Source organism: Bombus fervidus, chromosome 7, assembly GCF_041682495.2.
Source record: "Bombus fervidus isolate BK054 chromosome 7, iyBomFerv1, whole genome shotgun sequence".
In the NCBI taxonomy this organism is placed as follows: Eukaryota; Metazoa; Arthropoda; class Insecta; order Hymenoptera; family Apidae; genus Bombus; species Bombus fervidus.
The window spans coordinates 17,340,504-17,368,159 of NC_091523.1; the positions used below are offsets into that span (position 1 = coordinate 17,340,504).

Here is a 27,656-nt window from a genome sequence, read left to right on the forward strand (position 1 = left end):
TATAATCGCGCCCGCTGCTCTCTCGCGATACGTTCTGTCCGCCTGCGCAAGCTTTAACCGCTTGGTTTCTTCGCGGAATTTATGGGAAAGTGCAAAACAGTTGTTTTCGGTGGATTTATGGCTGTAGATTTGTTGCGGGGAAAGTCTGTCGGTGATATATCGAACATCGGAAAGGCTACTGTCATAAATAATAAAAAAAAAAAAAAAGGGCGGAAAAGAGTACGTAGTTTGTTATGGCAGTAGAAAGTAGTGCGTTTTTTTTTTTTTTTTTTGTAACGTGCGATCGGCGATAAGGCGTATAGCGTATGTTGATCTTAATAGTCGCGATTATTTTATGCAACGTATCGTGAATTATAGTAAATTAGTAATACGCGTTGTTACACGCCAAGTCTGCTTTCCGCGATTAGTTGGACGAACGTGTACTTATACTTATCACGGGACTGTAACACGCTTTATATAGCATCTGGATGGTACGATTTTTATCGCTGTTGGGTTGTGTTTCCTTTAACGTTTGCTGGCTACGCGTGCAAGAACAAAACGGAAACAGTTAGTTGATCGAAAATTTTCCCGCTTGGTCATTACCCCGGTTTTAAGGGTATTTTGGCTGAGAAGCGTCAAAGGAGAGTTGGTTAACAACTACACGGATAACGAAATATTGGCAAAAAAATTTATGACCCGACATAAATCCATAAACCCATTTACTCAGAAGCCATAAATGGAAAATAACGTTTTCCAGCCATGCATGACTTCTTAACCGTGTATTTTAAGAGAGTCGAGGATCTGTTAAAAATTCGTAGAAGATCATCGTCGAAACTGTTTGCGGCTTTATGGTTGTCTATGCGAATTATCGACTTCGATTACAAGAGAAAACTTGTCTTGAAATAATAGACCGAAGATGATGGAACGTACGTACAGTTTCGCGTGTTAGAACTTGAATTCCATGGAAAGTTAAAGATGCGCGTAATATCTAGTCACGATGCGTCTTAACTTAAAATTAAAGAGATCTACAAAAGAATGTAAATTAATTCACGTAACGCGTGCAAATTCTTAGAAACTGAAAGATTGGGAAGCGAGTCGCAACACGCGAGCGATATTCGCAGTTCAAAGTGTTCGTCACGGTACATAGTAGTTTCAAAGCCTGTTAGTCAAACAGTATGGGTCGAATTCTGCGGAGAACAGGAAGTTCCATTGAATTTAATCTTATTACGATTACTCGAGTTTGCTCGACACAGACACACATCGGGAAACAAAATAATCGTCCGTCGACGCTATAGGTTTTCGTTGAAACGTATCGAACTACAGGGCGAAGAGTAGCAGCGAAGAGGGTGGATCGAAGCGGCATTATCCTTAGTTTCGGACTCGTGTTACAGCGTCTACGACTGGCGGAATTTCCGAGGGCCGCTCTTACGTTCTTTCGGTCTTCGTTGTTCGCGGGGTACATATTTCGTTGTACCGGTGAGAAGCGATAGTAGAAGGCATGAAATTTACAGCAGTAAACTGGGTTAAGTTCAGTTAAACTAAGTTCAGAGGGAAATGTTGACTAAAAGTTAAATCGCCGCATCGTAACACGTTGCGAACTACGATATTATCGATGGATTTCCCAACGAGGAATATCGTTACTTTGCTGCGATTTCTCTAACCATAATTCTGCTTCTTTTACTTAACTCGTGGACACTTGTAATTTAATTTGAAATTGTTATTATCCAATGAGTAAAATCGTAGAAATGATTTTTATTTATGGCATCTTTAAAATACAGATAATAACAGTTCTTCGCAGATATTTTAATATTATCCAACTTATTTATGTTAAATATTTTATATCGAAACGCGACAGGTTATTAAATTGAACGCCGTTACAACGATCTTTTAAGAAACGATCGTCGCGCGAATGAAAACGGAAGACACTCGCGTTACTACGTAATCCTGCAAACGATAACAGATTATCTTAGAAACCTTAGATGCAGCGACACGTAGAAGAGAAAGAGATTCTCGTTACATTCTACCCTCTTGCTCAAATTACAACGAGAAAACATACGACTTACGGAATCTCTTGAACTTGAATGTTTTCATTCTCGGCCTTTCATTATCTTCGCGTTCCTTCGCTATATTATTTATCGCTCGCAGCTACGCTATGCCGTTTCACGGATATTCCATAAACAAATCAGTTTGTAACTCATCGGTTTATAATGTTTTGTGATAATTATATAGAAGAGGATACACCTCACCGATTGCGATGATCTTGAAATATGTCGTCCAGGTCCACGTTCTGCGCAACTTTTTCCCATACAAGTTACCGTGGCTCGGCCTGGCTTCTCGAGATATTCGCGGAAAGCTTCGATGCGATTTACGTCACGATTACAGTTGATTCCGAAGTAGGCGGGCGCAATTAACGAACTTAACTCGTTGACGAGAGAAATAACCATTTTTAATATCGTATACATAAAGAAGAGAAACGAATGGGTCATGAGTTGGGCTGTAGTAGTGTTCGGCCAACAATAAAATTCGCTGGCACGAAATAATTTTCAATGCATCTATCGATATACGAAACGTTACGCTGCGTCTTATCTGTTTGTTCGTCGCGTACATACTAATAATTCAAATCAGCAGATACGTGTGTACACGTGCCTCACTCGTAACCTAACGATAACCGCGCCCTCTTTCAATTTTTGGGTTTTCGCGACGTACTTTCAATTATTATTTCTATCTACATTTCGCGAGAAACTCACGGTCAATTGTATCAAAAGCAGTTACCGTTAATAGTATTATTGGAAACGTCGATTCGAACGTCTATAGTATATAATTTAACAAACGATTAATATGTTCATAGATATATGTTCGAAGTTATTTCGTGGTATTAAATTTTTATTAAACTTAGCACGTATAGATCGTTATAATTAAATTGATAACAATTAGTGTAAATTAAATATAATAATAATATAACATAAGCAATAACATTAATAAGGGATAATTAAAATAAATACGTTCGTATAATTTGTGTTTCCGTTCGAATAAAAGTTAGAATTAATTTTACCAAAAGTAGCTGTTGTCTCTTAACGATAATAATAACAGGAAATCTGTTTTTCTCTGGAATCTACCATTTTGGCAGATTTCGTAGTTCTCGAATTAATGTACTTTAATAGCAATTAACGTCTACGTATATACGTTACGAAAACCAATTTACATGCGATTTGTAATTTTCGATGAAACATCGATGATAAATTGTTCGAAGTTGTCGCGTGCCTATTTGATATTTTATATTTTGTACGTCATAAATTAATGGCGATAGATAAGATAATGAGAAAATTAAATGGAAACGCGAAGAATCGATAAATGATTAAAAGCTGACCAAAAGTGGTAGCAGAGATTCCGATTTATCGTCGAGAATATATTATTCCGATGAATCACGCGGTGCGTTTCCACGATGGCGAGCACATCGGAAACGAGAGAATTCAGCGGTGAAAACTCTCGCAGACCACACGAGTAATGCATTTTTTGAGAGAAGCATCGACGACCCACCTCTCCTTACCGCTGCTCAATTTTTCAAAGCGATTCGCTGGCAACGAGTAGACGCTAATAGTCGAAGAGGTTCGGTAAATTCAACGGGAATAGAAATCGATCGGATGCCAGTCAGCGACGCTAGCTACAACAAAAATCTTTAGATCGAGGTCGCCGCCAAGCTGATCCTCCTCTATATACCAAATGCTTCGAATGGAATTCCGGAACATTCTTGACGTCCGTGACAGAGCTATCGAATTAACGGTGTGTACAATCTACGGTGAAACGGTGGTTCCCGTTCTATTAGCCGTAGTTGTCGGTTTTACTGCGCCAGTTCGCCCTTACATAGCTGCGGCGCACGGTGTCAGTTTTGCAGCTTTCTTCGGCAACTATTCCGAACACTCCGACCGAGAACCAGCTCCGTCGATTAGATCGGTCCTGCTACCCTTCCTCGCCCCTTTCATTCTCCTTCTCCTCCATCTCGCAACGCCACTGTACTTTCTTCATCGAATTCCAGCGTAGACACGGAATCTCGGTGCACAATGAGCAATGACTTCGACGGAGATTTGCGATTCTCCAACGTCTTGCGATTCTGCTTGATGGGATAGCAGAGGGAAATACGAGCGCAACAATCCCGACACGTAGTGTTCGTTGAAATTGTTTTCGTAAGAATGTGTACCGAAGCTAGGCGGTATAATGCGATAACAAAAGGTGATATCTCAATAAGATGGAAGAGTACATAAATGGTAAACGCGGGCGAAAGGCTCTATCGACACAGCGCGTTAAATATCGGATCGTAACGCGCATTGGATCGTTCGTTGCATTCAGCCGATGCTTTCAATTGTATGTATATATATATTTCTAATGACGGATAGGATAAAGTTGCGGTTGTTTTTAATTAATTTCGTTCGCAAACCGAGCAACTTTTCATTCTTATTCAGTTCGTATTCGATAGGTTTCCTTCGCTTCGCGAGATTCGCGAAGAAGAAACAAGCTTATCGATCACCTCGCCGACGAACGCTCTTAATTCTTTCTTTTTCCACCGAGGAAAAAAAATTTCCCTTCGATTCGGCCATTGAAACGCGATCTTCGTTCGTTACAGATGTTCCAACGAGTTCGAGCAACTTTTCACCTTTCTGCCCGTTAGCTTCGCAGTTTCAAACAATAAACAAACGAGGCTAGGAACCAAAGTTTTAGACGCTGCTGCATTTTTTCCTTTCTCCTCCTCGGCTCCTTCTCATTTTTCCCCTCTGCAGTTTCGCGAGTTTCCAGCAAATTATTCTCGACTCCGCGGCGGAGGATGACTTCCGGCGATTACAGGAACCGTGGAAATCCGAGCGGCACGAGTAGAAACGGTTTCTTTGCACGGAAATTCGACGATGCAAAGGGGTACTGGGCGAGCAAGAAGCGACAATAACGTCGGAGAGATAGCATGTAATAAGAATAATTGTCAGCGATGTTTTATGCATCGCGGTGATTTCGCATTCAGCTTGCTAAAGTAGTCGCGTTTGCTAAACTTTCTTGCGGCGACAATCTTAAATCGTTAACGATGCAATTTTTCCATCTCACCTGGCCTCTCGTTCTCGATGAACTTTTTGCGACGGTTCGCGTCGTGCAAATTTCTTTTTACGCGCAAAATGATTCTACGCTGTTTCGTGCTTCGCCGATACACCGACTCGCGTTGCCTTTCCTCGAACAGAGACGCAAAACGAACATTTCTACGTCTCTTTGTGTAACGAGCGCTTTCTTATTCTCGGTGGTTTTACGAGAGAATTGCGCTTCGTAAAAGATGAACAATAAGAACTACGTGCATTGCATAAACACCGGTGTTATGTTTTCCAAGAAATAAATACATTTTTCAGCTTGCAGACGCGAATTTATGTGAATTTCGTTTCTTAGCTTGAAATATAACTATAGGACTCGTATTCAATTTTTTGCCCAATTTTTCTTTAAACTCTCTGTATCGTGATCAAAGTTCTAATCGGACCGCACAAAAAGCGTAATATCGTTCGTAACGCATTCTGTTTGCTATAAAATCTCGCGTATATCATATAAGCGCGATTAGCAGATATTTCGTTAACCGAAATCTGAATTTAAATAGCGGACTAATTCATCGTACATGTCCAACTGTACGAACAGCTTCGCGACGGAAAATGTTATACGCGAACAGTAACGACGATCTTTTAATCGTTACTTTCCTTTAATCGTTACATTATTGCATTAAACGTCGTGTACATCGTTCGAAAACTAGATCGGCATTTTCTGCCTAGAGAAACTAATCGTCTTTGTAGGTTGCTTTTAATTCGTTAGAAGCGATAAAACCGTATCAATTTGTAAAGAACAAGTTCTGATAAACGTTTAGTGATATATGCAAAGTAGAATGACACACGACGATCGATATCAAAGTCTATCGGAAAATTATACGTTATTAAACGTAGAACACAAACGAACGACGTGAAAAATACAAATTTGCTTAGAATTATAACTTCCTGCGGTGCATACCGGATTCTGTCTGGAGTGGCAGCACTCGGCGCCCCGGTTCCTCGAAATCCCCCAGGCTGCAGATCAATCTAACAAGCACCGGTGGTTTTGTTGCAGATGAATCACCAACGCGAGTCATCGGAGCACCGTTCGTCGGCCGAATCGCAACTACGCTCGTCACGGGTGAGTTTCTATTTCGATCTACGCACTCTAGAGCCTGATTACTATTTACGAACGCGACGAACACGTAGAAAAGTTAGGAAAAGTACGCGTATGAAAGCTGCGCGAAAGAGAAGGTGCTGCAACGGCGCAAGAACGACGATAACGACGACGACGTTGATGACGGCGAGGGTTCGAGTTGGTTGACCTCGTGCTTGGCGACCCTCTTGTGGCTCGTGTGTCGGATATCTTGAAAATCTCGTGGGTCAGGGCGTGGTAGCGAGCCGGTCCGCAATCAGGTTAACCTGCCATGTCGCTCGACGAACTTCCCTGCCATTCGCTCATTCACTCGCCAAATGCATTCACCGTCGACGAGACTTTCCCTTGCTTCTCCCCTCGCCCTCTGTCACGTACGCTCGGCCATTCCGATTAGCTGCAAATAATACCCGTAACAATAGCCGCTGCTCGATACAGCTCGTTCCAGCTCGTTCTCGTTGCACTTATGCCCTCTGTCCGTGTCCATAAAGCTCGTCCGCGGTGTGTTCGTGTTCTTAATGCGGATGTACGTGTAGCTACGGCCGGTTTATCGCGTGTGTCCTCACACAGTTGATATATAGGGTCGTGTGCGTGCTTCCCCATGCACATGTGTCTCTATGATCTATGCGCCTCCACTTGGCCGCGTATACGCCTGTGCTCGTGTACGCTTCGTGTTACGCGTCCCGCACAGATTCACGATCCTGTGTGAGTAGCGATTCGGTCGGGTGTGCGTAAATCAGCGAGCGTACGCGCGCGCGTTTGCTCGCTCGCTCGCCCGCCCGCCCGTCTTCCCTTGCGATATCCATCTCGCGCAAGCGAAACGCCTGTTAACCCGTGTGTACGCGCGCTGTGTACTTTTGCGTGTGTCTAGGAGTTGTACGCGTTATATACGTCACTCGGTATACCGTGGGTAGAGTACGCGCACACGCGAATTTACGTATATTAGGATGCGCGTGACCTAGGGATATACGCGCGGCGCAATGACGCGAAGCGAGCTAACGTGGCTATGTAGGCGATACACGCGTGTTTACCAGCTCTCCATGGCGTGGCATGGCATGGCATGGCATGGCATGGCATGGCGTGGCGTGGCGTGGCGTCGCGTCGTCGCTATAGTCACGGAGGCGCAGTTGGCTCGGCCTGAGCGAACCAAGTCGCGCGCTAGTCGACGTGTGCGTGATTGCGTGCATGCGTGCATAAGACCCTTTGTGTGCTCGGGATTCGACGAAGCTGCCTTTACACCAGCGCCGAAGAGACACGAGCCAATCAATCCCCATCTGCTTTCGGTTTCGCCTACCCTACGTGCGCTCCTCTACCCTCGTGCTTCTACGTCTCCGGAATTTCGATGATCTTCGCCTGGAAACAGATTTATCTCGCCTGCTTTCCTTTCTCTTTGCCCAACAGTAGCTTTCCAGTTTGTTCCCTCCCTTTTCCATAGATTCCACGGGGATGTTGCTCGTCTAACATTCTGGTCCCCTGTGTGTTTCTATCTCGAGGATGTATCCCGTACCGAGGCAATTTTATTCCGCTTGCACCCCGAGTACGGTCTCTCACAGTGGCTGCACGTTCGATTACCGTCTATAAGGATCGTGGCAAGGTCTGTTATCGAAGAATGTCCTACCGCGACTCCGTCTCTCTCTCTCTCTCTCTCTCTCTCCCTTTCTGCTCGATCAATCGGGTATACGTCTTCGGAGAGCCAACGAAGATGATTCCTTGGGGCTTAGGGTGCGCCTCCATCGTAATATCCTCTTCTCCAGTACTGTTTTTAATCTAGTCACCTAGTTTCGAGGGTCCTTATCGCCAGAGAGATCCGTCGTTTGTCATCGTGTCAACGGCCGATAGTCCGTGAAAGCCACCCTCTTGTTCGGTAAAAGTTAAATAGCTTTTTTGCCGTTGGTCTGTATCATCAGACTTATCGTGGCGGAGATTCCGCGTTCAAAGGAACGCGTCGTTAATCTTATGGAAGCCAGATTGGGGTTACGGCCGGATCGAAGGTTAAGGTCGAACTTTCGAATCGTCGGGCGAAGCGTCGCGTTAACGGAGAAATCGGCTAATTTCCACGGTATACCGGGTGCCGAGTCTCTCGACCCTTGCCTCGCTTTATCTTATCTGTCCTTCGATTGGACGAGACGGGACGTTGTACGGTTGGAAATTTACTACCTCCGTCGTGGGCCGCGAATCTTCCTCAAAGACGGAGATAATGATTTGAATTACAGACGCGATGCCTAGGCGACGTCGCAGGTGTCTAATTGTGCGCGATAGCTGGTAATTCGCAGGTTGCCGCGCGCCATCGGTTTCGCCAGACCCGTCGCCTGCGGATTCGACCTGGTCGATCGCGACGTCTACGCGAGGATACGAGACCGGAAACGAGTTGCAACGATGCGAACAACCTCGTCAAATTCGACCGATTTACCTCGTGTCTTCTCCCTGAGAACTTTTGCCACCGCGGCCCGCCCTTTCCTTGGTTTCGTCGAGCGCGATTTTTCTTCGACCGATTCGCGCCGCGTTCGCAGTGACGTCAACCAGCTACCGCGAACCAGGTCGATTTCGAAGCAACGTCTGAATCGTGATACGTAATTCGCAAACAGCCTCCGCAAGCAGCAACGCTGTTTCGATGGGGAAGACGCGCGAACGTCGCATTCGTCGTCGAAAACGATTTATATCTTGAATCCAGAGCGTTTCCGCTCGAGTAACGGTGAACGCGGGAATAAATTTCGCGAGATGTCTGCCAGCGGTGGAGACTTCATTACGGGCGACAGCGGCTTATTAAAAATGCCCGCTGAACTGGTTCTCTCGTCGAGCGCGATTATGGACGACGGAGCCGAGTGTCGTAATACGAACTGGAAATTGTGGCGCGTTGTTCGTTCCAATCTTTACGGTTTAAAACGATCGATCGCGGTCTTTTTTTTTTTTCACAATTTGCGGCTGACAAAGTGACTTTAAACTAAGACGTTTGCACGTTTATTTTCATGCTTACATTAGTAACGTTGTTTTATTCGTCGTTCAAAAGTTATCTTCTAAAAGCGCATAAATAACGTGTTACATATTCAGGAAGGAAAGATACGAACGACTCGACTGAAGAAACGTTGAAGTATGAAGGTTGGCGCGGCAGGATATGTTTCATTTTATGGTTTCCCTTTGATTAAAAATAATAGCTCTCGATTAATCGTTATGAAGTTTGCAAACCAATTTCGTTCGCGTAAATTATTCCGCACGTGTATGTCTATGTACGTGTATAACCTATTTACCGTTCAACAAACACTTAAAAAGAAATACAAACGTTCAACCGTCGAAATACCGCTTAACGACCGACGTGCACGAAAAAAGTCGGATGTTTCTGAGAAACAGGCGCAATCTGTTTTACGCTTGAACTTTTCTCGTAGAAACAACAAAAAAATGGGACAGAAACGGAATTCATCGAGAGTTCGTTAGAAGTACATACCTATGTAGATACTTGGATATAAATTTGCCGTGCATTCGATCGCGGTGGTAAGGAGGGCGGCGACATCCGCGCGAGAAATATGTGAATGCGCGTCTTTCAGGTTTCGTGAAAGATCGAGCGAGAAGCTTAAGTCCACGGCCTCTGAAAGGATCAATAGCATTTCGCGCTTGACAACGTGATATTCGACGAACGCCAGATTTTCAGCGGGGTTTTCCTCACGGCCCAGATTTCTTCTATCCATTCTTCGCTCTATTATTCGCGGTATGAACGGCTGAACAGCTCCTCGAACTGTGCGTTGACGGCGTCTCGCGAATACGCGTACATCCAGAGGCAATAAGGCGCACGACCTTATTAAACGCGTCAGGTATCGCGTCACGTCCATCTACTCGCTTTACCCTACGAGATATCCAATGGATATATGCATCGGTATAGCGAGCTATCGTTATCGACATTCGATCACAATAACTACTCGCGAATTTTCCATCAAAAATAGAAGGCTCGTACGGTATAAGCCAGAGGGTATCGCAGAAAAATCAAGCAACCGTCTCCCGATATCGATTCCCATACACCTATAATTCTCTACGTTCGATTTTGCGTCACCGCATACAGCGGAGAACTTTGCGCAATTAATCTTTCATCTTTTTGTTTGCGGCCTAGAGCAATGAATATTAATACACTCGTGGAAACAATGGATTACACGTGAATAAATTACGGCGCTACCAATAGAGAAAGACGATTTATCATTCGCGTTAAAAGATGTACATTTTTCATGACGAGTCGATGGAAGATCGATCGACACAGCGATAATACGAAGGATTTCCTTTTCTTCATGCGAAACTTTTCTCTCGAAACACATTTCCATTTGCCAATAGCTCGCTACGCCGGACAAATGGTAGACGTTTTCTTATACGTATCAAAATGATTTAGGGGAATTATTCCATATAGAAAGTAGTAAAAATATACAATATAACGTATAGCTTCTATTTTAAAATATCCTTACGATCCCTGTCACTTTACTCTTCTAAATACAACAACGAACGTATGGAACAACGACCATACTGAATTTAGTGAAAATAACGCCACCGGTGCAATAATATCGCGTTTCCGTAACTTAAAACTAAATATAGCCGGTTGGATAGAGAAATCGATTATACCCACGTTGCCAGTAAATCACACCTATCGACGGAAGAATCTGGTCCCTTTCGATGCGCTGTTCTCTGCCAAAGATAACGTCGTAAGGATGGTTCGTAGGAAGCGTTAATCTTATTAGTCACGTTTTTCCACGAAGAAACCGGTAAAAACCTGTTTTTCGCGGGCATCACCTTGACACCGTTGATAAACTGAATCAAAGAGTTATTACTATAAGGCAAAAAGGAGAAGAAGGTACGAAGTTTCTGAAACGGATTTCGTTAAATACTTTATTCTACGAGAAAAGATTTTACAGTCGATATAATTCTTAAGGACAAACGTTCGATCTTAAAATACGCGAAGCTCGATCGTCGTGTATCTTTGCGTCATGATGGAACGTTACATCGATCCTAAAGTCAACAAAATCTTGAAGAACGATTATTTACCACGATATACTTGCTACGCGAATTACTACAATATAATAAATCGTAACGTGTTTAACGCAGTAACACGATTAATCGGCATACGTGTTATAATGCGATTATGTATTTAACGCACGTGTCCCACGGTATCTCAAAATTATTGCCTTTTTTTTTATTTTTTTTTTTTTGTTTTCTTTTTAGAATTCCGCTTCGTACGAGTAAAATATTATTAATATAAATTATTTTACTTCAGATTATTGCACAGTGATGGATTATAGTAGTTCAACGTGAAGCATTATATGTATATCATTAAAGTATCATTACATGTTTGTTCGTAATGGTAATAATAATTATTTAGCTTTAAAAACTCGAGTTTTTCGATATTAGATCCTAATTAAATATAATGATTATATATGCGCATCGTTATCGAACAGCTAGCAACATGTACATTCCGTAACGAATTTTCGATCACTCATTATCCGTTGTTAATAATTATTCAACGTAACTCAAAAGCCGAATAAAAGGACTACCCTTCCACCATATATATATATATATAGTCTGTCAACTTTTTGTTTATCGTAGAATACATACTTTCAGATAAAAAATATTTATACGATTAATCTAGCCGACTAGTGTCTTTTCAAAGAGGTTAATCAATGCGTGCAAACGTTCGAGGAAAGGCATGATTTTGTTTTCGTTGGAATTAAGCTTAAAAGCGACAACATCGTGCTGTATTAACTCACCTAGTTTCCACGAGTGTAAATGGTCGATGGACTGAATCGATGATGTCAGGATGTAACAACCAGGTCGAAACGATAACGCTACGTGTTTTCCTCGACGTCACATTTCCTCTATTCGCTGTTACAGGACAACGAAACACGGACCTTGTTCCTTCGGGTTTAAATCGTTTGCGATCACGGTCACGATCGCGTGCGATCGATCTGCCACCACGCGATGGACTTTTCCTCCTCGGTTCTCGTTTCTTCGCGGAAGCACACAGAGCGAAGCGAAGAAGCGCGAAAGCTGATTCCGCCACGACGCCGTAAATCACCGCTAGCTGAATATATAAAAGCGATTATCGAAATTTCGTTAATGCAATTTTCTTGCCTTTCGTTCCGTCGCTTGATACACCGCGCGTTAGCGAATAACCGGTCAGATATGTAACGAATTGATAGAGAAGCACGCGCATTCGATAGACATTATTTGCACGCGAAAATCGTTATTAGCCGGGTTGCAGAAATTTGCCACGCCACAAATTGATACCTAGCATCGTCTAAAATTGATACTCAGTATCGTATGTTCAACAAGCAATCGATACGAGATAATTTGTTGTACAAGTTTGATTAGAGGTTATCGATCAAAGCTGAACGCATGTGGGAAAGTCGAAGGCGTTTGTCGTTTGTCGTTGGTTCCTTCGTTGTGAAAGTATTTTTCGTCCGAGTATTTTACAGCATGGACAATTTTGTTAAAAATCATGCGTTCACCGTCAGAATCGATTCTTCGTTATTGATTTTTATTAAAGGTCCTTACGCTCTTCGTTCCAAACGCCAACTTCGTATTGGTCTGTATTCGACAACTTTTCAAACGTGATTTTCTCGAAAATAAAGCCTTAAACCAAGAAATTTTAGTGTCTGAAATGTACGGGATTTGCAGATTTACAAAATTCCTGTTGCATCATAACTATAAATGGATTTTAATAACGCGTAAACGTTTATTATTATGGAAACTCACTATCGTGGACTTATTATTATTTCGGTATTTAAATAAGATTATACTTGGTAGAAGAAGATCTGGCCTTGGTGAACGCACATATCGTTGGTTTTTAACTTTGGAAAGAAGAAGTTGGCGCAAACAAAAGAATTATAACGGCGATACAGTTACGACTTCATTGTTCGGTGGTCAATTTACCCGAAGCGCTAGAAGAAGAAACGAGAGAATAAATGCGATTATTAACAATGAAATATCCGCCTTAATTGAAAGAAACGCTGTAATACACAAGAGAATATTTAACTGTATTAAACAGCTTCGTATAAATTAATCTTTTTATGAACAAGAGAATTTTATAATGATCGCAAAGCCATTTAATTATGACTGATTTATCGCAAAGAATTGTAACATGTATCTTTCGTTTAAAACGAAAAAATAATTCTTGTAATTATCAATCCTCGGAATTGAGAAAAGCAAAAGAAAGATATAAAAAATTCAAAGAAAGAAACCAGCGACTAGAATACGAAGAACGGTTAAGCGTACGAAGAAACTTGCTTCGCGATGTCATCTTTTGTTCCAGTCGCATTCCAACAATATGACTCGCGAATAAAAGAATAGTTTCAAAGTATGTGTAGGACACTTTGTTAAGTCGTCGAATATTGCTCAGAATTATCATAATGAATCGATAACGATAAAATTTATTTCGATCTTTTAAGTTGTACGATGCCCGTTCATTCGGATTGTTGACTTTGCCAATCGAAGAAAGACGACGTATTATAGTTGAACGATGAACATCCATTTTTATAGCAAACTCTCTTCGCGTTTCACGAGGATCGTTTTCCCTCAGTGCTTTTAAAGCATCCTCATCTACCGAAGTATTAGGTATATCGCACAAATCGTTTCACAGAGAAGAATCAGAGAAGAACGGAATTTTGCAAAGAACGGCTGTATTTTTCTTTCTTAACGATGTTTCTTTTAAATATTTTGTTTGTATTAACAATAGCTGCACCACCGTTACTTCGTAATTTGCATAGGTACAAAAGAAAAAAAAAAAGAAAATCGCATGAATTTCGGTAAAAGCGAGCAATTCCGAAAATATACTGTAAACTTGTGTTTGTGGTACAATATGGTACGATACTTTGCAAAATGTACCGAATTAACCGTTTGCTTCGACTCTCACTCTCTGCCATCTGTTTCGCATTATCAGATCCCAAGAACGATTACTCTCGGCCAAGACTAATTAGTACAATTTGAAATATGTATATTACACGATCTCCGTATCTGTTAAAACGTTCCAGTCACACCCAGCACTCACGCTAATTCGTACACACCTTTAATATTCAGCCCAGTAGGAATTTAATACCGCGTCTTTCTCACGTAAACTCGTCGTTCACGCCAGCTGTACGAATTCGTCTACAGGTTTTCTCTGAAACACTTATTTAACTAATTTCAACAAGAGAATTGCAAAAATAGTAGATTTAATGTCGTGTTAATATTGCGTTATCCCATCTACTTGAAGTAACTTTATACCAAGATTTTTGCTAGTTAAATGTTTCAACTTGCTTGATTCTTTTTAGAAATATATCGATCACAGTTCTATCGGTATACGAGTGCGCATAATATCGTGACAAAGCGCGTTTCTAGCTTCTTTGGTAGTTTCGCATAATTCGGTTTTGCCAAAAAAAAAAAAAATTTTTTTTTCGTAACCGGCTGTAAATCAAATCGGCTAAAATCGGCCTACAGAAGCACAAGGATTAAGACAAATTTCAAAATACAGCGTCGCCGCAATTATTCGAACACGGACGGCGATTTTAACGCGCGTGACATCGATATTTAACGGAAGCTCGACGCGAACAGTACTCGAGGTTAATCGCGATCGATTCGATTGATTTGTTATTCGCACTCGAGTTTCCACGCTGTGGCCCAGCGATATCTTGGTGGACGCGAAACGCCACGGAAACTCGATTGCATCGACACCGTCAATCACGGTCTGGAGCTCGGATAAAAATGCGATTGTTGAAACTTGGCTAACGTAATTTCAGCGGCGCGATACCTCGCTGCCCGTCATTTGCACTTCAATTACGCGTCAACGAAAGCACCGCTATAAAGAAGATAATAACGGACGGTTATCGCGTAAAGATACTATAGCTACGCTGGGAAAATGCAACGCTCGGCCCGCTGCAACGAGTTTTGCGTAAGTGTGCGAAAAGTGGAAAGATGAGGAGACATGCATCGAACATACATATTCATGTATTTCTTTTGCTGGCTTTGAAACGATAACGAAGCTCGACGCTGAATTAAACATATTGCTCGTTTCGCGGCGACATGTTCAAGTATCGCGCGAAATGTGATTTCCGGGTTGAAAAATTGATTTTAATTTTCGCGTCGTTCTATCTTTATGGCTAGCGAACGTTGTTGAATCGGGACTTGCAAGTAAGAACGTAACTGATGAGAAAGTTGCGTGAGAACGAATGGAAAGATTGGAGGGGAGTTAAACGTAATTAAAATTGCGAATTAAATAATTATTAAGAGAATTATTGCAAGATATCGACTATCCGACCTGATATTACCGTTACTTCGAAATAGCATGTGCATTTACTTCGAAAGCTCAAAAATTTCAATTCCTTTGCGTTCCGACTGTTTCTTTCTTCGTACGCGTGATTTTTTTTTTTTTTTTTTTTATTAATTTCTGCATCATGACGTATTAATACATGGCGGATACCGCGTACAATGTAATTAAATTTTAATGAGGTTTCTGCATCAGGCAGAGTTTCCGTTTTCCGTTTCAGAAATAGGCCACCTAAATAATTTTCCGCGAAATTGATAGGTAGAGAAACGAGTTAACTCCTCCACGCTAATAATTTCCGTAAGCTCGTGAAGATAGAATTTGCTCTGGAATAAAGTTGTGTTGCCCGGAAATACGATGCTACGTTAAAATCCACCCATACATATACGTATTCACGCGAAAATTACTTCGAAAACAGAGAAAGGCGAAACGAACTTAATCCGTTGACGAACAATTTCTCCTCCTTCGATTAATCGAGAAATGATACATCTCGCCTTGAATCCGACCACCTCGTTTCGACTACCCACCACAAGAACCAGTCGAGTTGCCGAACCAACCGAAAAAAGCAACGAACATAAGCAAAAACAAAGAAAAAAAGTAGACGCGAATGGAAAGTCTATCTCGTAAATGTATAATCGTGGAATCAGTTGCGTGGCTGTAATTCACGAGTAGTCGAACATTTTGAACAAATCGAGGCGCGATATCGCGACGGGTCTGGTCGTCGAGTCGGGAGTTAAAAAGTCGATTTTGCAGCGCGTAGCGATATTTCCCTGTACGCGGCGGAAAAACTGATTGTGTCGACGCTGTCAATCACGAGCGGCGGATATAAAAGCGATTACCGAAACATCACTAATGTGATTTTCCCGACGAGCAGAGCAGCCTTTGCGGTGTATCAGCGCGACATCGGTGACTCTTGCTTGCTTTGCCCGAACGAGGCTGAAATTCATCGTTTTGGAACTAAACGAACGAAAGCAACGATAAAAAAGGGAGAGAGAGAGAGAGAGAGAAAAAGGGCGAAGGAACGGGCGAAGCAAAGCCGGTTGTCCCTTTGCAGGAGGCAAAGCATCAACGGAAACGTCATCTCGGTGTAACGTGATTAGCGTATCTCGTTCCGTTTCGCCGATTCAGCAGGTATAGACACAAAGGTGTACGACCTGTACTCTCTACGATAATCGAAACCTTTGTTCGGGCTATCGTAAGGTTATTTACCTGAATAAACCGTTCGATAAAAGAGTGCGCGGCAGCCAGTGACCACGCGAGACGCGGTTTAATAATTTCACAAGCTCTGTGTACAATTGGAATATCGCCTCGTGTGTAACATCGTGTACATTTTTCACGACGCGCAACCTGATAGACACGACAAGCCCGTTCTACGGATCGTTACACTCACCTCGGATTAAGTATACGTTGCCTGCACGAGAACGATGTGTTCCGAGCTCGTAAATCATTCCCCGTGGGGGAAAACATCATCGAGAGAACATTTGCTGGAGGAAAATGTTAATTTATTTCGAATTTTCTAAGTCGTAAATCGAAAGTAGAAACAGCGAATTACGCGTCTTGGTGGGCTTTTTCACGGATCGTTGAAGCGTTGAAAGTTCGCGGCTGTAGTTTTGCAAGTGGAATCTGTACTCGCTCCCTTGCCAGTTATTATTTGCAACGAGGCCAAGCGAACCACGAGGAAGGAACGTTCGATGGGATTGAATTTTCCAGGAAAGCGATTCCCGACTTTAGTCGCCGTTCGCGAAACGCATCTTGGTTAAGCACGCTTTCTTCGTGAATCGACCGACCGATCGCCTGCCTTCCTTTAACAAGGCGAACAAGGAGCCGCAGGAATTCATCGCTGCGCGACTATTTCCGCGTTGGTTATGGTCTCCGTTAAACGAAAAGTCGAATTTTGCATGTGGTCCACGTGGCGTAATGAAAATACCGGAGCAACTTGCTAAATTAACGTAATTACCGGTCCTGCCGGCTGGCGTGTATCGTCTCTTACCATTAATTCCAGAGTAATAATTAAATTACGAGACACCGGGTCCGGAAACAGTCTTAATCACACACAATGCGTGCGCCGGTTAGTTAGAAATTCCTTCGCGTAATATTTTAATAGTCGTTCAATTTGGAAAGTTGTTTGTACTTTTAGCTTAAATTGATATTTATTTGAAATTCTAAACGATGTTGCTCGCTTATCTTGTTCGAATAATTGTTTTTCTCTCATAGTCCGCGCAGTCACGAAGGAAATTTTCGCCTCGCGTACCGCGAATCAAACATTTCGACGCATGTACGACTTCGCTCGGAATATTCGATGTTTCGAAAGTTGTTGTTTATCATTACCAGTTTCGTCACGGTACCTTATCGCGACAACTACGATCGTAACAACGTCCGCGGTTCCAGTACGAAGAGTTCGCGTGGCACGCTCTCGAGCTTATTACTTCATTGGTGTACTACGTGACGCTTTCACGAGCATAATTATAATTAATGCGAACGAAGGCAGAGCTTGGGGCGTCATTTGGAAGAGTGGCCATTATTAAGGGCGCAACGCGGTCACGCCAGTGTCACTGTCGGTGCGTGCTCGTTGGTAATTCTGTGGCGTTGATAACCGGCGCGCCGTGCCATTAGGTGGTAGATTTTATTGTCCACCCGGACTCACCCCGCTCCCGATAATCATCACGATACCTTAGCCCACACACCCCTGGCTCAAACACTAGTACGTGACGGAAATATACGTCAGTAATCAGTGTACGCACCTGTGCGATATACGAGGTGCTCTTCCAGTTTATCCTGACCATACCGAATATCCCCACGTTTCGTGACACGATCGAACCTTCGACAGAGAAATTGTTTCCTTTCGGCCTGATCGATATGCCCGTTAATCGAATACAGAAGTCCTTCGGGCAACTGCTTTTAGAAATCGTGCTTATTACACCTCCCTGTTTTAATCAAATTAAAGCGCAGCACGAACGTTCTTCCGCCGTTTGGCTATCGCCGTTCTTTGCCAAATCGGAAATCGAACGTTCAAATACTCTAACCGTAAGGATAATCGTAATTTCTTCTTCGCGCATCGTGTAAAAACTGTATCGACTATTTACATACGTACAGTTTAATTCCAGTTTTCAAATGCTACGTTTCGATCGTACAAGAATCGTACGGTTCGGCTATGCAGCGAAAGGATCGCGTTCCTATGGCGTCGTTTACGTTTCTTCTGCATCTTGTAAGAATTTAAGAGAGGCAGAAGAAAAAGTTAAACGTATATATGTAGGACGGAGACGAGCGAGATAAATAAGAATAGAAACGTGTTGTCCTACCTGAATATATGATATGCACGCAGCCGTATCGAACGCACGTGACAGAATCATATATGCGGAGATTATTTCTAACGCCTCGATTTGTTAAGAAGAACTATCTTTCACTTTGGCTATGCGAGCAGTATTTAAAAATAGAACGCAGGATATAAACGGTTGTTGGAAAGAAATAGAAGGTTGTCCTGCGAAGAAGAAAAGTCACAGGCGTAACATCGCATACGTGAGTCTACACTCGGTAGAGAACACATTTTCAGATGTTGGAAGTCTACAGTGTCGTTCTCGACGTAGAAATTGTAAGAACAACGAGTTTAATTGCGAGAACCTTGTATTTGCAATTTTTTGTCTCATCAAACCAAGTCAGACCGAATAACACTTTCCCTTGTCGGACGACTGCTCCGGTCAATTGAGCTGGTCGGGTGGATCCTCTCTCCCTGTGTCTGATATCTGGATGGTTGTCGTCTACGCAAGGTCAGCGACATTGTTCTTTTTAAACGAAGCGATACGTCTTTATCAACGCGATGTCATGGTTAATGTAGGAAACAAGTTCGACAACACACAGCATGCATGGGACGTTGAATGGGACGATGCTCCGAAACACGGTAATAGTTTCCAGTATAGCTGGATGTCACGAATATCAGTACGGTCGGTGAAACATCTGTTTTCTATTAAACCCTAATGTACGGCTTCCTTAAGAGTAAATTATACGTACCGAGTCGATGTACTAGCTTGCGACAAAATGTTAATTTATTATAACCGTTCCTTCGTAACACGGTGCGATGAAACGACTTTTTTATCCATTGCATTCGATCGTATTTGAGTATTAGAAATATACGTTGAATAGAATTTTGAAAGTAATTTACCATAGGCCTGGAAAATTTATTTTCCATTAACGGCTAACTTTCCTCTTGCGGAACGTGTTATCGAAAGATCACATCTATCGACTATTTTATAGGAACTATTTATTTCGTGTTTGCAGATCAAATGTTTCGCGCACTGAAATGGATAAGGTGTACAAATTTCGGAAAATACGAAGAAACACGTATCGGTCAATTTACGATAACAAATACAAACAGGAATAAACGACTGCTCCGTTTAAACAAGTTCGAATATTTAGCTTTTCAGCGGTGTTGTGTTAAAATGGAAATCTGAAAATCTGAGAGAAAATCCGTGCTTGAGTTACCTTGTTATCTGGCAAGGGGAAACGTTGATTACCGAGATTTACGGATATTCGTGGATTATTTCGTGAGTTTGAGTTCCGAGAGTTCCTTCGTAGACGGTTTGCTCGACTTTTTCGAGGAGGTTTAAGATGTTCTAATTTAGAGCATTTATAGTTGTGCGTAGGTACGTGCATGCCCGACATTTCGAGCAATTTATTATACTTTTTCTGTGAATCAGAGAGAACAGATTGTAGCGGAAGAATCCGTTCGAGATCGTACAGAATATAATATCGCTGTTGAAAAGGAAACAACGAGATACCGTCTTAATACGATCCTAATATGAAATAATAATTCAAGCATAGAGATTCTATCGATCGAAGAAAATCGTACGTACGCCATTTCCAGTTGTGAATTCTGTCGGGCGAAGATATACATTTAGCATCGAATCGAAATTTGTATATTTTATTAAAACATAAAGTATTTCCTTTTTATGATTTTGTATCGCATAAATACTTTTCAAGAATACGTTTTATTCCATGTACGATTATCAGAGTCTAAGCAGTTATCCTCTCGAGGGATATCGCAGACAACGCACATCCACCGCGTAACGATCGTTCGTGTACCATGTTTATTATAACTTTGGTAAGGTATATTGCGCGAACATAATATCCTTTAATTACCAATCGGAAAAGGCAGCGATCTATTCAAGTTATTGTAAACACCAGCATTACGATCGATGTAACTAATACGATAAAACGCATATTGTTACGGTAAGGAGCCGTACAACAACGCATATTATTATCGTTTCCGCTGATACTATCTAAAACTCGGGCGGTAATAAATAGCAACTGGTCAGCCGGTGGTTGCTACTGACTCGATTCTCGCCCATTTCTTTCCTCGATGTCGACCATTATTTTTGCAAGATAATCCGCGTGTGGTTATTGCGAACACGTAAAGGCTATACATCACGGAACGTTTCGGAGCGTTAAATATAAAGCCGGAATTAGAATCCAATTATGGTAATGTTTCGGTAAATATAAAGAGCGTAATTACGGCTTAGAGGCATTCCACGGAGTGGAAAATACAGTACAGTTCATATTTACCCTTATCGTGTCCTCGGTGGCTATTAATCATGGGGTCAGAGTCGATCATTACCTCTATAGCAGCGAGGGTTATCGCGAATTTGTAATTATAGCCTCCTAATATCTTCCTCATCAGGATAGTAATCATGGTCACCAAATGTCCCTAGTTGATCGAGATTGTCCCCAATTCCGATATTCCCCATCCGTGACAGATGCAGGCGAGCTTTAGGTAGATAGATGACGCGTTTGTTCGTCGAATCATTTCGCGTGCACTCGTCGGCGACGAATGCGTATAACGAATAATTGTTTCGAGCTTTTAACAACGTCTAATCGTAACCACGCGTTCGCGAAATCAAGTCGATATTCGTGCCTATTTACACGATGCCGTTCGAGCTACCATACTTTTGCATGGTATGGTACATAATACAGTCCCAAGATGCATTAGAAAATACGAAATTTAATCGTAATTCTACGCGCTTTTCTTCTTCTTTACATCTTCTTTCGCCTATCTCCGTTGTATAGCTTCTCGAATTTAAAGCGTTACCTACACAATGTTACACGTATCATCGTTAAGGAATCGTTTGTTCGACATTTACAAAGGAACTGAAAGTTCTTCAAGTGTTAAATTAGCGTCCGATTTAAGTTCGGCTAATGTTAATATTTGCGAGAGAAAAGTTACATACCGTACTGGAAGGACGGGCATATATAGCGAATGTATGTAACTAGGTATGGGGGTGTGTTCCCTATACCAGACAGTTCGAGTACTTTAAAAATTTACAACGAGAGTTTGGGAAGTGGAACGCGTTTAAAAGGGAATATATAATCGTTATTGATACTTTCCTTACCTAGAAAGATATTCAGCGCGTTTGTTTTAATACGTCTGTCTAAAATTGAATCAATCCCTAAGACGGCGAATATTGACGATGAATAATAATAAAATTGCCAAAAAATGTCACTTTACATGCTCGATTCGCATTTATATCAAATTCCTTATACCTTGTACCACTATGTTCACCTTTTATCTCTGACTCAACGAATACGCGGTCTACCGAGCGAATCGAAAGCGATTCGATGTCGCAGTATGCCAAAGAATCGATGATTTCACTCGTGAAAGAGGAAAAAGAATCGCGTTTGCTATTTCTCCGATCTGACACGGTACAGTTGAAAATCTCGGCGTAAAAACATCGGGACTGGGAAACGTCCTATACGTCGTTAAACAAAATCCTCGACCACTTTTCCCCCAAGCGACAGACTGCGTGGCCGCGGGTAATTGTGTGCGTGGTCGTGTTCCACGCCCGTTTTCTGAACCGAGCTGAGCCACCGCGACTGATCCCTGACGTCACTTCCGCCACTCGCGATGGCTCCCTCTTTTAAGATCCGACATAGATTGGGGGAGCAAGAACGAACTGTTCGTGCATGGAGTTTTACGGTTCGCCTTTGTTTGCCGTTCTTACGGTGGCAAAACGCGGTCCCGCAGGAGAAAATGGACAAAGAACGCGGAGAGCATAGGTACAGAGAGAAGCGAAGAAGACGCGAAACACGGATGAGAAATTTCACGTCCGACGTTTTTATCCGTTTCACGCGGCGTGCTTCGCATCATCGTGTCGAGGGAACGTCGCGCGAGGGGAAAAATTTCATTTGCAAAAACGAATCGTGCTCGTTTCCACTTTCCGAAGGCACGCGGTTCCTCGTCAATTTATTTCGTGCCTACTAACTTGCGTGCGGCCTTTTTTCTCTTTTCCTTCGCTGTCTTTTTTTTTTTTTTTTTTTTTTTTAGTGACCCTGGATTAACACACCAGCTTTTATGGGTTTCCCCTCGGCCGAGTTTTATGGTAGCTCGCGACGCAGGGGCGACGCTACGTTGTTTCCGTTTGTATGGAAACAGTGAAATGTGAACGAGCGAATAGGATAGACAGGAACGTTAACGATCGTGGATATATTCCGTCAAAGATTAACGCGGACTCGTTTGAAAACAATTTTCACAAGCTGTTCGCAACAAAGCTGGGAAAACTAGCGAGATCGCGGATTACACCGATCGCTTGAGCTTAAATTTTCAGTAAATAGTAAATAAGAGCAAGAATGAGATCTCTGTAATTGCAAACCTCGAACTGCCGCGAAGTAAATTGTAGACCTTGGAATAATGGTTTGCTTTTCTTTAATCCTTTGAAGAATGGGTCTAGTTTTAAAGTACGAAACGTTACAGGGCAGAGTAAATTGCTCGGGTTAACTCTCGCGTACTAAGTCCCGAAAAATTTTTAAGCGGTTAAAGAGCAAGTCGTATTCTTAAAAAGGAAATCGTGGTTGCAATAGGATCTCCTCGTCCACGCTAAGATTTAAACTTACATACAAGTAAAACTGATATCCCCGTTTAATTTCGCGAAAGCTGAGCAAGCGAAGGGACAAAATTTATTTAATTGATCGGACTTTGCGAAGAAAATTTCTTACCATTCCTTGGCTAGTGTGCATATGCGTGTATAAAACTGTAGCCAGCAAATACGTAGTTTCGGTGGAATACACGTATGCACGCGACTAGCGATAGAAAATTTCATCCATTTTTATCGCACTGACTGACGGAACAGCGGCTAGATACGCATCTACAGGATCGAATTAACTCGTAAAGCTTGAAAGTGGATTTTACGAAGGCTTTCGCGGATCAACCTCAAAAAGTAGTAAAGAATAACAATCGAGGTTTATGCGTAGTTGGTACGTTCCAAAAAAGCGCGATATAAAATGACGGCTTTTGCGGTCCTCGTTGAAACGACTGAAGTACGTCGCGGTTTATCGGGCAAATGGGTCAGCGCTTGGTTGTGTGGTTTAGAATTAACAGAATCTGTCAATACGTCGTAAACGACACTGTTACGATTCCCTGTTTCCTGTGTGTAACGTCAACGAAGATGAAACGTTCCTTCGAAGGAGAAGTAGAAAGAAAGAAGAACGATTAAATACCGAATAATTCGAACGACGATTCTGCAGAAACAGTTGCTGCGTAATCAGCCGTCATCGGTGAAACGAACGATAACGAATAAACAAGAATTAAAGTAAGAACGAAAAAGAAAGAGAGTCTAACGCGTTGTGATAGTAACGTTGGTGCGTATCTACGCAACTGCTTCAGCAGCGACGTCTTTCATCGCGCGAAACGTCGAAAACGATAGGACGTCTGTTTATAATTTATAAATTGAAAACCAACCACAGAAGCCGCAAACGATAAATCATTCGAGTTCGCACTTTTCGATCGCCAGCGCTTTTAATCCTGCGACAACCACGGCTAATTTTTCAATAGCCAACACCGCTGCTACGAAACCTGAAACGACTACGATGAAATTTCGACAGCATTCCCTGCCCCTTTTCCCCGGCTGTTTGATCAAGCGCTTAAATACTTGCGTCTACTTTGCGCGCACATGCACTAATACACGAACGTTGGACCGCTCGGAACGCGGCGTTTGTTGCGGTCCAATGAAAATCACATCGCACGGTAAATTCGAATTCCCTCTAATTTCCCTACTCATCCGGGTATGACATTATTGGAATAAAGGCTGGAGCCGCGACAGGAAATCGAAGCAACCGGACAAATATGTGACTGAAAGAAGAAAGAGAAAGAATGGAAGAAAGGCGCGGAATAAAGTCGTGGAATTGAAAGAACACAAAGAGATAGAGGAAATATAGGAGAAAGGAAAAAGAAGGAAAGAGGGTCGAGTGGAAGACGCGGAGGAATCGGAAGGTGCATTGGAGAGGTTGCAGACGGTCGACGACGCGATGCCCGGTGACTGTACGAGAAACATGGATGCACGAGGGTGGCTAAAAGGGACGAAGAGTGTCGGCTGACTGAGGAGAGCAAAGGCACGAGGGAACGCCGACGAGCGGCACGGAAGAAGAGGCTCGATATATACGTAGTACGTATGCAAGAGGGTGAAAAGAAACAGGGTGGAGAGACGCGGTAGAGAGAGGGGAGAGAAAAGGGAGTCGAGACGGAGGTGGAGAAGACGGCCGGCTTCAAAGGAGATAACGATCTTTGCTTACGTTAATTACCGTCTGACAAGGATGAACGACCGACCAGGGTAGATTCCGATCAAAATTGATTGTCTCGAGAAGAAGGCCGTGACTGAATGTGACCGAATCTGCGACTACCTGTTTCTTCGATAAATCATCCGGCGGTAAAGTAATCGTATTAATCCAAATCCGATTGAGAGGAGAAACGTAATCGTACGTGACGTATATCGAGCAAATAGTAAAATAACCGGGTAAATTATGTGGATCGTGCCGGGGACCAGCAACCATCGTATCGTCAGAGATGCTTGATAAATTGTTTCCGATAAGGCGACGCAGCCGCCTGCCGAACGAAATTGTAAGTGGAATATCGCTGGTCCTGGCCGGGCGGACTTGACACCAGAACGATTAAACTATCGATATTACGTGTTTCCGCGATAAATTCGTTGCGCGTGAAATTTTCGCACGATCCCGAATGCCAGTGAAACGCATTGCACCCGGCTGGTAATTCGTATTTACCGTACCCTTCTACCGAGGCAGATAAATAGCTTTCCGTCTAATAAAACGAATCTTTCATTGGCTGCCTGTTAACGCATAAAGTTCAGTATTTTTCGTTATCGTTGCGTGTAATTGAGACAGCAAACTTATACGATCGAAGTACTTAACCAATACAGAATACGAAACATCCTTCTTACGAGCGATAAATTTCGTGCAATGAGATTTTTATATCGCAATTATGTAACTTCTTGTCGCTCGAACGTATATATGCGCGTATGTAGAAATTGATTTCGATTTCGAATTTCGATTACGTAGTTTTTTCAAGTAGACCACTTTGGTAATCCTTTCTGTAAAGGCGCGTATCGTACGGTGCAAGTGGATTAAGTAAAAATCACTTGCTTACAAAATTGCTTGCGATTCTAATGAAATTCGGAAATCATCGTGGACTCGTTAATTAATTAACGTAGCTTCGCTGAAGCGCATAATTCAGTACAATTTACTGTAATAGTAACCGTAGGCACTTTTTAGCTACAACGAACAGTATAAATACGTCAGTTTGCGCTTTCCCTTACATTTTGAGTGTAAACCCATTCGTATATATTATGTTACGAATCACTTCGTTTCGATATCTATAATCTCTATATTTATTTCTTTTTTTTTTTTTTTTTTTTGAAATTCCAAAAAATATTTTCACACATACGTTTATATAACATTTAATCGAGAGTTATTCGTAAAACGCAATAAAAATCTGTTTATAAATATCTACTACATTGTATTTGACAGCTATTGAAGCTATTACCTGGAAAAACGTTGTTTCAAGGCACTTGTGCAATTTCATCATTTTGCGTTACACATCCATAAACGTGTGTTCAAATAGTACGTCAAATAAATTCCTGGCCGATATTATTACGTGTGCACGAACGAGGCCCGATCTCTTCGTTATATGCGCCTATATACAGCTGGTTCTTATTATCGCGCAACGATACGTCAACTTTCCTGAAAAGAAACGTAGCCTGGAAAATGCTGCAAGCGTGAATAAGAATTGAGGAGCAGCTGGAAATTGATTTGTTCGGGGCGATAGTCCCCGAACACGGAATACGAACCGGAAATGAAACAGCAACGTTCGCTTCGTCTAATCAAGCATTAACGAGCAATACGTGGGTCGTTTATCGGTTTGTTGACAGCGATTCTATAAGGATAGGAAGGGACTTCCGGAAGCTATCAAAATTTTTACTACGATCCTTTGTCGATAAACAAACACTCGTCAAAGGGGAAGAAAAATTACTCGACGTTGGTTGGAAAGCAAGAAGAAGGTAGTTTCTAGAATCCAGGGGATCGTTAATCGCCCTGAGATGGAACGGAATTCGCCAGCCGTTTAAATAATTATTGCACGCCACACTTGATGGGCCATGACGAGTTCGAAGCAAAAATAACTCTCGCGTAATTACTTGAACTTCCCACGTGAACTTTAAATACAAATTAAAGTGAAAATCGATGCTCCGATGAAACGAGTTATAAAATGACTGTGCATTTTCTTGCACAAGTTTTTTTCAACGAAAAGCTGAGCGTTCGATGGAAAGTAAAATCCTTAAGGAAGAAAGAAATACTAATTAATTTTTGACATTCGTTATCCTATTACAAAAACGTTTAATTGCGTGAAAGGCTATGAAATTTGTTTAAATATTCTCGAACGATCGTAAAATTTCTTGTAACGTTGAAATGGATATATCGAAATTTCTCTAAATACTCGAAAAAGATCGATTATATGACGATGCGTATTTGTTTAAAAGCGAAATTCCAAGCGGTATTCGTATCGCATCGATCTGGTTGTGCCGTCGATGGTAGAAGAAATACTCGAGTGTACGGAATTAAAAGCGTACACATAGATTAGGTTGTGCGCGTTCTACGGCATCGCAGGCTCGCGAAGCACCGTTAAAGACCCGGGTACGAAAGGTCCACCTCCAACTGATTACCGTTCTCCTCAAACAAATTACATCGATAAGCCACGCTAATCCGTGAATAGAGAGACGCTCTTATACGGATAAAAGCGTGCAGAGGCAAGGCAAATCTCGGAGCCTCGGAAAAACAGGAATTGGGTCGATCGACCGAACTCTTTAGTCTTTACCTCCGGTGAATAATGCCGCCGACGCTCGAGAGGCCTCTTCATCCCTGCTTTAATGGAAGAACTGGCTACCTAAACCCCATG

At 42.3% G+C, this 27,656-nt stretch overlaps 1 protein-coding gene across 4 annotated transcripts in view; it reads left to right on the top strand.

Annotated features, from left to right (window-relative positions):
* Window positions 1–27,656, top strand: part of LOC139989119 (uncharacterized) — a 264,602-nt gene that overhangs the window by 62,878 nt on the left and 174,068 nt on the right. For 2 of the 4 annotated variants that reach the window (XM_072007100.1, XM_072007102.1), the window contains exon 2: window positions 6,094–6,159. The exons of the other annotated variants lie outside the window; for them this stretch is intronic. In XM_072007100.1, coding sequence (XP_071863201.1) covers window positions 6,094–6,159 — 66 coding nt within the window. The remainder of the gene's footprint in view (window positions 1–6,093; window positions 6,160–27,656) is intronic. 4 annotated transcript variants of the gene reach the window in all.